The 12196-nt window shown below is 40.0% G+C and overlaps 1 protein-coding gene across 2 annotated transcripts; it reads left to right on the top strand.

The window, feature by feature from the left end:
• itgb6 (integrin, beta 6) lies at positions 1-11704 on the top strand. 2 transcript variants are annotated; one of them, XM_034116750.1, is made up of 16 exons: positions 1-168; positions 2391-2460; positions 2772-2854; positions 3045-3243; positions 3349-3595; positions 3730-3895; positions 4036-4197; positions 4385-4480; positions 4706-4795; positions 6013-6147; positions 6898-7315; positions 7391-7613; positions 8092-8186; positions 9972-10088; positions 10174-10340; positions 10714-10823. In XM_034116750.1, the coding sequence occupies exons 2-16, from the start codon at positions 2406-2408 to the stop codon at positions 10810-10812; spliced, it is 2352 nt and encodes a 783-aa protein (XP_033972641.1). In that variant the 5' UTR covers positions 1-168; positions 2391-2405; the 3' UTR covers positions 10813-10823. The 2 variants fall into 2 exon arrangements, with proteins under 2 accessions (XP_033972641.1, XP_033972639.1); XM_034116748.1 differs by lacking the exon at positions 1-168 and having other exon boundaries at positions 2425-2460; positions 10714-11704.
• The last annotated feature ends 492 nt before the right edge of the window (positions 11705-12196 follow it).

Raw genomic sequence — 12196 nt, 5'->3', positions numbered from 1 at the left:
CATAAAGGGCGCCGTTACAATAGGTTTACTGTTACTCTGACGACTGCCGGGATACAATAGGACTGAATGTGCTGGCCTGATGCTCCTCCATTTCTCTCCATTTTTCACTTCATGACAAGGAAGACAGACTGAGACGAGACAGCATGAAAGCAGAGGACGGCCCTGAAGGTGAGTTGGCTCATTGCAGTGATAATGTCATATGTATTTTCATGTGTATGCATAGGAAACATGTAGTATTGAGAGACAGCTATGTGGGAGAGTAATTTATGGATTGCATACATTTGTTATGAGACTGATACCCATTAAAAACATGTCATGGTGTGCTTCTAATGCTACTGTCAGATATCCAAACTGTTTTAATTTGAGTATGGTGCAAATGAAACACATTATGACACCTTAAGCATATATCTTGATCATACAGGACATGCAATCAACTGAAAAATGAGAGCTTACAAAAAAGTGGTGTTGGATTTCATCATGCTGAAATATTTCTTAAGAAATTCTGAAAAGGATGAGCAAGGACAGGAGAGGAGATGAGAGGGAAGGAGAGGAGATGAGAGGGGAGAGAGAGGGAAGAAGAGGAGACTGGCATACGTAAAACGGAACGGAAATACTGTGGGCCAGAGGAGGTACACGTTAAATGGAAATGTCACAGACCGACACTTCAAGAAGGTTACTCTGAAAGGTGGATCTAAATACAGAGAGCTGAGGAGAGAGGGGTGTCACTGAAAGAAGAAAGGAGGAAAGGGGTGAGAAGGATTACCGTAATATAGGGGTAGGGGTGGAGGTGGGGTTGGGTTTGGGGTGACAGATGGGACTTACCCAGATCCAGAGGGGTGTGGTGCTGAATTGTGAGATTGCTCTGAGTTGGGACAAGCAGCGATATTTGCACTGCAGCTGTCAATGATTCAACACCTACGGAGCTCCACCCCCTCCCCCTTGCATGATACACACATGCACACACTCAAGTTCCTATTTCATATCTTGTGATAGACCTTTATCCTTGGTTTTGTCTTGAGTCAATTAACAAGTTGAAAACATTCCTTTGAGACAGTGACACTGATTCATGTTCTTGTGTGGTTAAAGATTAACATTTATTCTATTATGGTGTCTGCGTGATAGAGGTATACAGGCCATATTTGCGTATGGTGTGGCCTGTCTGTACTTTATTATTCCTCTTCGACCAAAGTTCAATGATTAAGCCATTTTCTTACAGTGGAGCTTTAGTTAGCTGTATTATAATAACCTATTGTATTGGACTTAAATGTGTTAACATGGATGGATATATACCCAAACAAAGATTTGTGTTTGTTAAGATGTAGGTATTATTTGTTTGAAGAGGAAAATATATAATATATAAGATTAAGTAGAAGTCTATCTATCTATCTATCTATCTATCTATCTATCTATCTATCTATCTATCTATCTATCTATCTATCTATCTATCTATCTATCTATCTATCTAGTACAGAGAAACTCAGATTCCTTAATAATGTAAAAGTACAAATTCAACAACTCCTGCATTCTCACATATAGCTAAGTACTTGGAGAATCAGCTAAATGCACTTAAATTATCAAAAAGAAAGTACTGATTTTGATCATGAGCTAGTTTAAAGTCTTGCAGTTTTGTCCAGGGGTCCTTAATAGGGGTCATGCCCCTCCAATAGCTCACATCATAAATCTGCATTTTTTGTGAAACAAAGGGGTTGCAAGCTTAAAAGGGTATCTGTTTCTTTATCTTTGCATTGAATTGTATACTGTAAACTAGGCCCATATATGATTTTTTTCTAGAAAGTATCAGCTGTTTTGGAGTAAAAAGTACAACATTTAGATTGGTAAAGCTATTAGGTGGCATTAAACAAAAATATTCAAGTTCAGCAGCTTGAATTACTGTAGCATACTAAGCTACTTTCCACCTTTGCAGTCGTGCCACATTCGATTAGGCTACTACACATAACAACTGTGCACTCATTAGACCCTTTTCGGAACTGTAGCCACACTTTTGGTTTCTGGTGTTGAACTTGATCTGATAAATCAAGTGTATTATTGACAAGACAATACTTTGGGAACAAGCCGGTTTTTGTATCAGGAAATTCAGTGGAAAACAAATCAGTTACCTGTCAGCTTGTAATGGCTGACAGGTAACTGATTCATATGGCTTTGATTTCTCCTCCTCGCGCCCGCCTCCCCTTCTCACCTGGACGGAAATGAACATAAAAGGCATAGGTAAAGGCTGCCTCCTCCTCCTTCTATCTTCAGGTAGTGCGGGACGGTAGCTCCCTTCTGTAGTCTACTTTCTGCTGAGGAGACGAGGCATGACGCTAGATATGTTTCACTCCTGTAAATATGAGACAACTTGAAATATTCTTCTTCTGTTTCCTCACAACCAGTAACCTCACGGACTAATGGGGCTTATACTGCTGAGCCTGATTCTTCGGTACTGGATCAACACCGTGGAGGGTAAGCAGCACTGTTGTTCGGTTTAAACATCAAGGGCACCACGTTTATAATGCGCAAACAAAGAGTAACAGTTACTCAAGAGCAAGACCATAAATGCTGTGTTGGTATTTATGGCTGGTGTTTTATTGTGAAAATGCAAACAAAGCTATTTCAAAAATGTAATTGCATGTTAATAAATATATAACCAATACATTTAACTCAAACAAACTTTACAAATTCAGATCTGGTCCCTGAGAGGCCTTTAAATATTGCAAGAATTCTGTTCTTGGTGACATGCTCTCTAACTGTGCACTATGTTCATGTTGCTGCAGGATCATGTTCAGCTGGCAGCGCTGCAGTGACCTGTGATGAGTGTCTGCAGCTCAGCTCTCACTGTGCCTGGTGCACACAGGAGGTAAGCCTGGGTTGCATGTATGAAAACATAACATATAGGTAGATAGGCGTAATGCATAATTTTTCTAAGGTCGCAGGTGAGCAAAATGCCATCGCCTGTTTGGATGTTGCACACGGTGATGCTAAGATATAAAGACATACTGGAAATCTTCTATCCCACAACATTTGACTTTTTTTCCTTCGGCTCTTAGAATTTCACAGACTGGTTTTCAGTCAGCGAGCGATGTGACACACTGGATAACTTATTAGAAAAGGGATGTGCCAGGGACCAGCTGGAGTTCCCTGTTTCCGTGGGTCAAATCTTGCAAGATCACCCGCTTGGGAAGAAAACAACCAACGACAACACCACCCAGATCTCCCCACAGAAAATGGCCCTCAAGCTGCGACCTGGTATGTGACACAGCACATTTTGATTTGATGATCTGCTTGGATGAAGGTAATTTTATTCAGACGAGAAATCAGTTGTTTATTTTTTTTCCTGTCTGTTCTGCACAGGCACTCAGGTGACTTTCCAGGTCAAGATTCAACACACAGAGGACTATCCTGTGGACGTCTACTACCTGATGGACCTGTCGGCGTCCATGATCGACGATCTTGTGATGATCAAAGACTTGGGCACCTCTCTATCTAAAGAGATGGCCAAGCTCACCAGTAAATTCCGAATGGGCTTTGGTTCCTTTGTGGAGAAACCCGTCCTGCCCTTCATCAAGATCACAGAAGAAGAGCTGGCTAACCCCTGCAGGTAAACAATAAATATCAAAACATGCTCTTCAACAACATCTTAATTTCTAAGGTTTGAAACTTCAGCAAAGTAATTTGGTATCTGTGGGAATCTTATATTTCAAATCCTTGTTTTTGGCTTCTGTTGTGTTGCAGGGGTGTAGGCTCCCACTGCCTGCCAACATTTGGCTATAAACACGTCTTGTCTCTGACGAGCAGTACTGACAAGTTCAACAAAATAATTGCAATGCAGCGCGTTTCAGCAAATATTGATGTGCCAGAGTGTGGCTTTGACGCTGTCATGCAGGCAGCTGTTTGTGGGGTAAGATTTTGTTTTTGAAAATAAGATATTCACTTAGATCTTTTTTTCTTTGTGCTTAACTTCATTATTTAATTAGTCAGTTGAGTTACACCCTGATGGTATAGAGAGAAGGATGAGCAACATAATGTGTTTCCTGATAGGACAAAATAGGCTGGAGGAATGACTCGATGCGTTTGCTGGTGTTTGTCAGTGATGCTGACTCACACTTTGGGATGGACAGTAAGATGGCTGGCATCGTGATTCCCAACGATGGTCAGTGTCACCTGGATGTCAACAACGAATACTCCATGTCCACAGTGCTGGTACGTCCATGGCAGTTTGTATTTTTTGTTCTGCATTATGGTGCAATAGTAGTTGTTCTTATTAAAATGTAAACCCAGCAGTTTCCTGACATTCGATGACATCAATTTCATGAGTAATACAGTATCATCTCTGATGATTTGTCACTGCCTTATAGTACATTGTTGACATTTCGCAATTTTTTCCCAGGAGTATCCCACTCTTGGTCAGCTGATTGATAAGGTGGTGGAGAACAACATCCTACTGATATTTGCTGTAACAGAAGGACAACAAAATAACTACAAGGTAACATCTTATTTCCATAAATGTATTAATTCCCAGCTTAAAACTAGAGAGCTGAAGGTGAAGATGTTTGAGGTTAGCCTGATTATTCATGGGGCTGCATTCTCATTCAACCTGTTCAAAATAGCCCTCTTTCCTTCTGTATTTCTCTTTTTAGGACCATGAGCCAAGTCTTCCCAAACTTCTTACTGGGACTTTAATGTTTATCTTGTTCTCTTTTCTTCACAGAACTATGCACATCTCATACCTGGCGCCACAGTTGGAGTTGTGGCGAAGGATTCGCGGAACATCCTGGAACTGATTGTAACAGCGTACAAAGTAAATAAACAGTCTTTGTGATGTGGATGATACACTGAGTGTGGGCACGCACTGGTCATAAGTCCATAAGAACACACCTGTCATTATAAAAGCCTGTCACATTAATTGAATCCAGTTAATTGATATCTTTGTGTTTTAACCATCACATTATGAACAGAAAACACAAGCGAACACTCCGTACATCTTTTTTTTTTCACAGTCAATAGTCAGTATCTTTGCCTTCGCCATTTCCTTTCATTCTTTGCTTTTCCTCTTTCTTTCTTTCTTCTATTAAGTTTTTCCCTCTACCACCCGGTGGTTTGCATCAGCATGTTTGACAGCAAGTCTTTGCTTGTCCTGGCTGTTTGATCTCCTCGTCCCTTCTGACTCTGATTCGCTCTACTTCCCCACTCTCTCTCTATCTTTCTCTTTTCTTATCACTCCAGCACTCCTTTTGTAAATCTCCCCTGGCCGATAACTGGTGGCGGTCCTCTAATTAATTCATCAGTTATGTTGTTTTAAATCCTCTTTTAGTCGCTGCCTTGCACTGATTGCGGTTGTGGTTCTTAAATCAAATACAAAACACATATTAAGCGATAGAAAACATGTGATTATTATTTATAAATAACTGACTTTTTGGATAATTGTGAGTATCTCAGTGGACATATATTTTGGCCAGCCAAGACAAGTCCCTGCGATGTATTTACTGAAACGTTAAGTCTTTTGAATCTGTCATTCGCACTCAACTTGAATCCATCTTCTATTGGGTGTATCCTTTTAACGTCCCTGTGTTTTCTCCTACTTAGCAACACTGAAGGCGCAGTACAATCACAGGCCTAGAGGAAACACACAATTTACCTTGTGCGAGCACTAGACAGTCCGTCACTGAGTTCATTAGTCAGTCAAACACAGTCTTTCACCTGCGGTGAGGTTATCTGTCGCCCTCTCCTCAGGTGCTTTATAAAGCCCTGCACACCTGGGAGGATGACTCACCTAAAAGAGAGAGCTAGATATGTGTTTTCAAACTGTTTCAGCACGCCGCAGGTCAACGCAGGGTGAAATTGTAATTCCACTTAAAGCCCTGGAAACCCCCTTCGTGATAATAGAAGTCTCTTTATTGATTTTATGGTAATTTATGCTATTTTGGGGAGGAAAATCTTTTATTCAGTTCCAGGTTTGTGCTTCCATTTGCATTTCCATACAAGAGGTGCTGAAATAGACCTGTACTTTCTTTCTAGGAACTGCGTTCGGAGATCGAGCTCGAGGTCCTTGGAGACACAGAAGAGCTCCACATGTCTTTTACAGCCATTTGCCCAAATGGGATCGTCCTCCATGATCAGAAGCGCTGCTCCAACATCAAACCTGGAGAAACGGTCAGTTGTTTTGCTGGAGATTGCTCTTTCCTGTTTTTGCTTTGCAGCTTTTATACAGACTTGTGCAGTTCAAACTGACTTACAATCTGAGATAGGTTTGACAATAGAAAAATAGGAACAGTAAAATATTTGGACACAACAATAATAAGATGATACAACATGTAAATACAATTTTAACAGAGAAATTAATAGTCATAAAAATGACAAAAAAAAGATTCTCTGGTTATAAATGTGATGATTTGATGCTTGTTCCTATAATGCTAGTACCTGATAACGATGTTGGTTGTTTCTGCTGTTTGTTTAATAAAACAAGAAACTTAGTGAAGCGCTTTGGGCTGTTGGAAATGACTATTTTCTGATATATAATAGACAGAATGATTCAAACTAATTCATAAAATTAAAAAAAAGCTTTCAAAAACATAAAATGATAAAGCTTTATTTTTGTTATTGGCAACAAGACCAACAATACATTGTATATTTTCTTATAAAGGCTAAATAATTTCCTTTGACAGCTGAGCACAATAGGAAATATTACTCAAAGAAGTTTGCCTCCTGTTGGATGGAGGCAAACTAAACTAGACTGCTAAACATCTTTATATTGAAGGAACATGTCATTCAGTTCAACCGTGCGACTCATTTATGTGTTTTTCATAGGTTTTAGACAACAATGGGTAGGTACTCAGGCAAAACTTGTCATGATCAATTAATTGTTAGTTTGGTCTTTTCATGGACTTCTTCTTTTCACCTTAGGTAGTGTTCAACGTGACTGTGGAGCTGCCTGAATGCCTGTCCGGAGTTCGGCACTTCTCCCTGAAGCCGGTGGGTTTACAGGACAGTCTGGAGGTGGAACTGGAGTCTCTCTGCTCGTGTGACTGCAGGCATCCTCCTAAAGCAAACAGCAGCCAGTGCACCGAGGGCCAGGGGGCTTTCCAGTGTGGAGTGTGTGTGTGTCACCCGGGGTTCCTGGGAGCCGAGTGTGAATGCAATGAGGAAAGCGCTTTGTTGAGCAACTGCCTCGCAAACAATGAGTCTGAGATATGCAGTGGTCAGGGGCAGTGCTACTGCGGAGAGTGTGTGTGTCATGCTTCCAGTTTTGGACGCATCTACGGACCTTACTGCGAGTGTAACAACTACTCCTGTGTTCGTTTCCGGGGGGAGCTCTGTGGAGGTGAGTAATAACACATGAAGAGTGCTGACGTGCTTTTAAGTTGAGCCTGTTGCTATAGTGACTTTCTGCTTGCAGGCCACGGGGTGTGTGACTGCGGGGAGTGTCACTGTGAAAGCGGATGGACAGGGGAGTACTGTAACTGCAGCAGCAGCACTGATGCGTGCATGTCAGAGGATGGAGCTCTCTGCAGCGGGCAGGGGAGGTGCGAGTGTGGCCACTGTGTGTGCTCGGTACCTGGAGCATCTGGGGACAAGTGTGAGAAGTGCCCAACATGCGGAGACGCCTGTAACTCTGCAAGGTGAGAACATGGTCATGCCATTCGATGTGAATAATGGTGTAATGTAGAGGCTTTTGTCGGATTTACCTCTGTAATTGTTGTTTCTTTACCTGAAAGATATAAGATGTTGTCTCCTCGCGCCACATGATCCGCCTGTTCCTTTGAGTACAGGCGGATCAGGTTCTGGTCCCCTTGTTCACATGTGTCTACACCTTCAATGTGACATCAAAAGACAGCTAATGTCCCCAACACAGCCCTAAGAGATTTTCTTGCTCCATTGTAAAGCAGCTGTCACAGCCATTTGATACCACTGTTCAAGGGCAGGCCGAGGGTGAAAGGGAGCCAGTGAAGCCTTGGGAAAACTGTGATAAGTGACCAAAACTGTGATTTCTTTGTGCTCACTGTGTCACTGATTGAAGCCTCATTAAACCTTAGTTTCCGGAGGGGTACACTATCGTGTCTAAAGAAAACCTGACCTTTTCACTTGTTTTAACACCAGGGACTGTGTTGAGTGCCATCTGCAAGATGACGACGATGCAGAGTTGTGTGATCAAAAGTGCAGCGTCCCTAAAATATCCATCAACACGACTGCAGGTAAAGGACTCCATTGAGTAAACTACAGTTTACACTTCTTTTTTGCAGACAATCGGACAGTAAAATATATCGAACAAACTCTTTGACTTTTATGCATTACAGGACTGCAACTAATGTGTATTTCCTTATAACTGTACCTGCAACATTTCGTTTTCAATTAATTTGGTTTAAAATGTCAGGAATTTGAGAACATTCCAAAGTAATATCTTTGAGTGTGTTGCGTTTTCAGTGTAAAACCCAAAGATATTCAGTTTAATTTAGTAAAAAAAACTAAGAAAAGCAAGAAATCTCTATTTCAGAGGCTAAGAACACATTTTCTTCTGACAATTAGTCATTTATTTTAAATTGTTGATTAATATTCTGTCTACCAAATAATCCATTGATCAACAAAGTGTTGCAGCTGTAGTGCATTACATTTTTTTTGCATTACAAAAATATAATGACCAACTGTTTTCTAATCATTAGTTGGAAAACAGAAATCGAAATTATGTTGCTATAATTTGATAATTAATCAAATTATTATCGCACAGCCTCAATATACTTAAAATGCCATACAAAATGCCATACCTTCTAAGATTTAAATTGCCCATTCACAAGCAGCAGCCACGTATTACAGGTCATGTCAGTACAGTGTGAAATTCTGCTCTCAGATCCTTCAAACCTCAGATAGTTCATGTATCACAGGAAATAGTTTTGTTCTCTTCAGGTAACATTAACTTTTAATGGCGATTTGGGTGTGTCCATTTTTTGCGTTGGTGCCTTCAAGAGCTAACCTTTGTAATCTGAAACCTAGTAAATAACCCTCACATTCAACCATTGAATGTTTGATGATGACATACAGTAGGGGCTTTTTGGCAGCCAAACCTGAATTGGTTTCTTGGAAGAGATTAACATGGAAGAATTTTCAAAACAGCCCTCGACAAAAATAAAACAATGACAGCAAGTCACTAAATCTCCTCTCTGAAGGACCTTAAGCAAGTTTATGCAAGGAATAATGCATGAAATTCATTCTTTGGATACCTGGAAGGAAGTTATGATATGATTTTATTGAGCTAAAACATGCAAAATCAGATTGAACCTCTTAAAGATGGAATAAAGATCCTAACATCAGATCGTTTTTGATCTAATAAATACAGAAAATGTGTCATGCTTTGTAAATTGACAGAAAATAATAATACATATCTTTAGATTTAGCCTTTTACCACAATCCTATAACTCTGCTGTAAATGCTTCTTGTTGCTGGAGTGTGTTTCTTGCTCAGCTCAGTGTTTTTGATAGTGGTATAAACATACGGCCATGCTAAGTTTCCCCATGGGTCAGAGATTTGGAGGAATGCTGACCTGCACCGACTCCGGTGTCTCTCTGAAGCCTATACCCCCCTCTCTAACACAACACCATCCATGCCCATTCAGGCAGCATCTGACAATGGGGAACATATTATTTACCTTGTCGTACAGGCAGAGCTATTGTACTGCATGTGAATAGCCAAAGGACCCTGTCCTCCTTTATAGGGGAGATTATTTAAAACCAGCTATACTTGTGCAAGCGGAGAGGTATATCTGATTATCACAGAGAATTTTTAGGCTTCAGATGTGAAATACAATGGCGTGGTACACACACACATGCACACACACCAGATTGTAGTCTTTGATATGGAAATCACACTGACAGCACAACAGAGGCGAGTATATCCTTTTACATTCTCCGCACAATGCTGAAAGGGAAGATGATATACGATGTATTCATGTTATCCTTATGCTTATGTATGTTCACATTTTCTCTCAGATTATGTCAAGAGCCCTTCTATGAAATGCAAGCTGATGATGGTGGATGAGTGCTGGGTATCATTTAATGTGGTAGGAGGTGAGACAGGGATCACGGCCTATGATCTCCTGAAGTTTGGTAAGTTTCACAAAAACACAGAAAAAATATGATCAAAAGAGGGGGTTATGGTGTGAGTCTCATCTCCTCCTCTGCCCTGTCCCAGGTTGCCCGGAGCCACCTAACATCCCCATGATTATTCTCGGCGTCTCCCTATCCATTGTGTGTATCGGCCTGATCCTCCTGGCAGTGTGGAAGGTGCTCGTGTCTGTCCACGATCGCAAAGAGGTGGCAAAGTTTGAGGCCGAGAGGGCAAAGGCAAAATGGCAGACGGTAAGAGCTTCATGTTGTTTGAAGGATAACGCTGATAATATTCTTTATTTATCTTAGTGTCAACAAATCTGATAAAAACACTGAAGCTCACAATGAATTGATTGATGAAGTATTGTCTATGTGATACTCCAATACATTTGAGTTTATTCGTGATTTGAACTGTCAACATTTTATTGAGCAGTTTGGTAAAAAACATTGGGAAAAACCTTAGTCCATGTCAATGATTGTCACAGTCCGACACTGTAGGACAATCCCATCGAACCACAATAGATCTAAAATATTCTAGCATTATTTTTATTGTGACAATAATTAAATTATTCATAACTCAAAGCGACTATGAATATCTTTGTGTTTTTTCTTTGTCTCTCTTCAGGGGACCAACCCTTTGTTCAAAAGCTCAACGTCTACATTCAAAAATGTAACTTATAAGAAAACAGAGAGAGAAAAGATCATTACGCTGGGTCACTACTGATGAAAAACCGGAGACAACAGCATCTGAGTGCACTTATATGTGTGTGTGTGTGTGTGTGTGTGTGTGTGTGTGTGTGTGTGTGTGTGTGTGTGTGTGTGTGTGTGTGTGTGTTTGACACAGAGAGAAAGAATGTTGTACTAAATTTGTCTTTGAATTTCTATGTTGTGTTGAATCAGAGATGTTCTATGTGACACAGTAGACACCACTGTGAACAGACAACATAACGTGATGATTTGCTGCTGTAAACGTGCACTGTCGATGTACTGTCAAACACTGCACTTTCCTGATGCAAGATCCTACAAACTTTAACTTTGTCTACTGTAAAATTCAGCTTGGGAAGGAGGAGTCTATGCTACAAGTGACTACTACTGAAACATTTGTTGTTCTATTCTAAAGTTATATACAGGTGGATTATTTTTTTTATTTTGTGTTTGTTGGTTTATTGTAAAATAAGGCTGAGCCTTTAATGTTGACAATTGAGTTTTTTAAGCGGCATGGCACATAAATAAAGTGGAACTTTGACTGTTTCTTACATAATACTTTTATCAATCAAGGTGTATTGTATTTAACTATGTACTTCTTTGTTATGATGACAACTATTGATTAGATTTAGTGCCAAGAAACCCAAAATAAAGTTAATTTGTATATAGTAGAGCAGTGAAGTATGCTGAAGGGAGATTGATTTTTTAAAATCATTTAATTATTTACAAACTTGCACCACTAGGCTAAAGTGCCTTATTAAATGGATCCTGCTTTATTACACACTCTGCTGGCCCTGTGTTTGAGAAGAGTTTGTGTTGAAATGTAGTTTTAAAAACATTATCAATTTGTCTTTTATTGTGCTCACATGGTGCAAAAATAAAGTTGTCTTCAGAGAATTGACCACATAAAGAAAACCTTTGCTGATATATTCTTCTGGTGAAGGAGTACCGGTCGTTGAAAGTAACATGTTACAAGTAACAATGCTGCATTTAATTCAATTTTACTTGAATAAAACTGCAATAGCATCTGAAAAATATTAAAGGTCACCTATTATGCAAAACTCCACTTTTTCATGTCTTGTATACATAAACATGTGTGCCCTCTGTGTAAAGAGATTCTGAAAGTTTCAGGAAAAAATATTCACTCACTGTTTGTCCTGATCCATTTATATAAACCTGTCTGAAAATGTGCAGATCAGATTTTGGCCACTTTATGATGTCATAACGATTTGGCTTGTGTAACCATTAGCCAATAACCAACCAAGGTAACCCCCCCCCCACCTTATCACCTGAATCTCCTCCTAGAGTACATTGCACTTTTCATCTTTAGTAAAAGACAGAATCAGCACTTTTGAAACAGGGCTATCTATTATCTATCTATCTATATATCTATCTATCTCATT

This window comes from Trematomus bernacchii, unplaced genomic scaffold, assembly GCF_902827165.1.
Source record: "Trematomus bernacchii unplaced genomic scaffold, fTreBer1.1, whole genome shotgun sequence".
In the NCBI taxonomy this organism is placed as follows: Eukaryota; Metazoa; Chordata; class Actinopteri; order Perciformes; family Nototheniidae; genus Trematomus; species Trematomus bernacchii.
The sequence above is the reverse complement of the archived record's forward strand: the minus strand, read 5'-3'. Positions and strand labels throughout refer to the sequence as shown.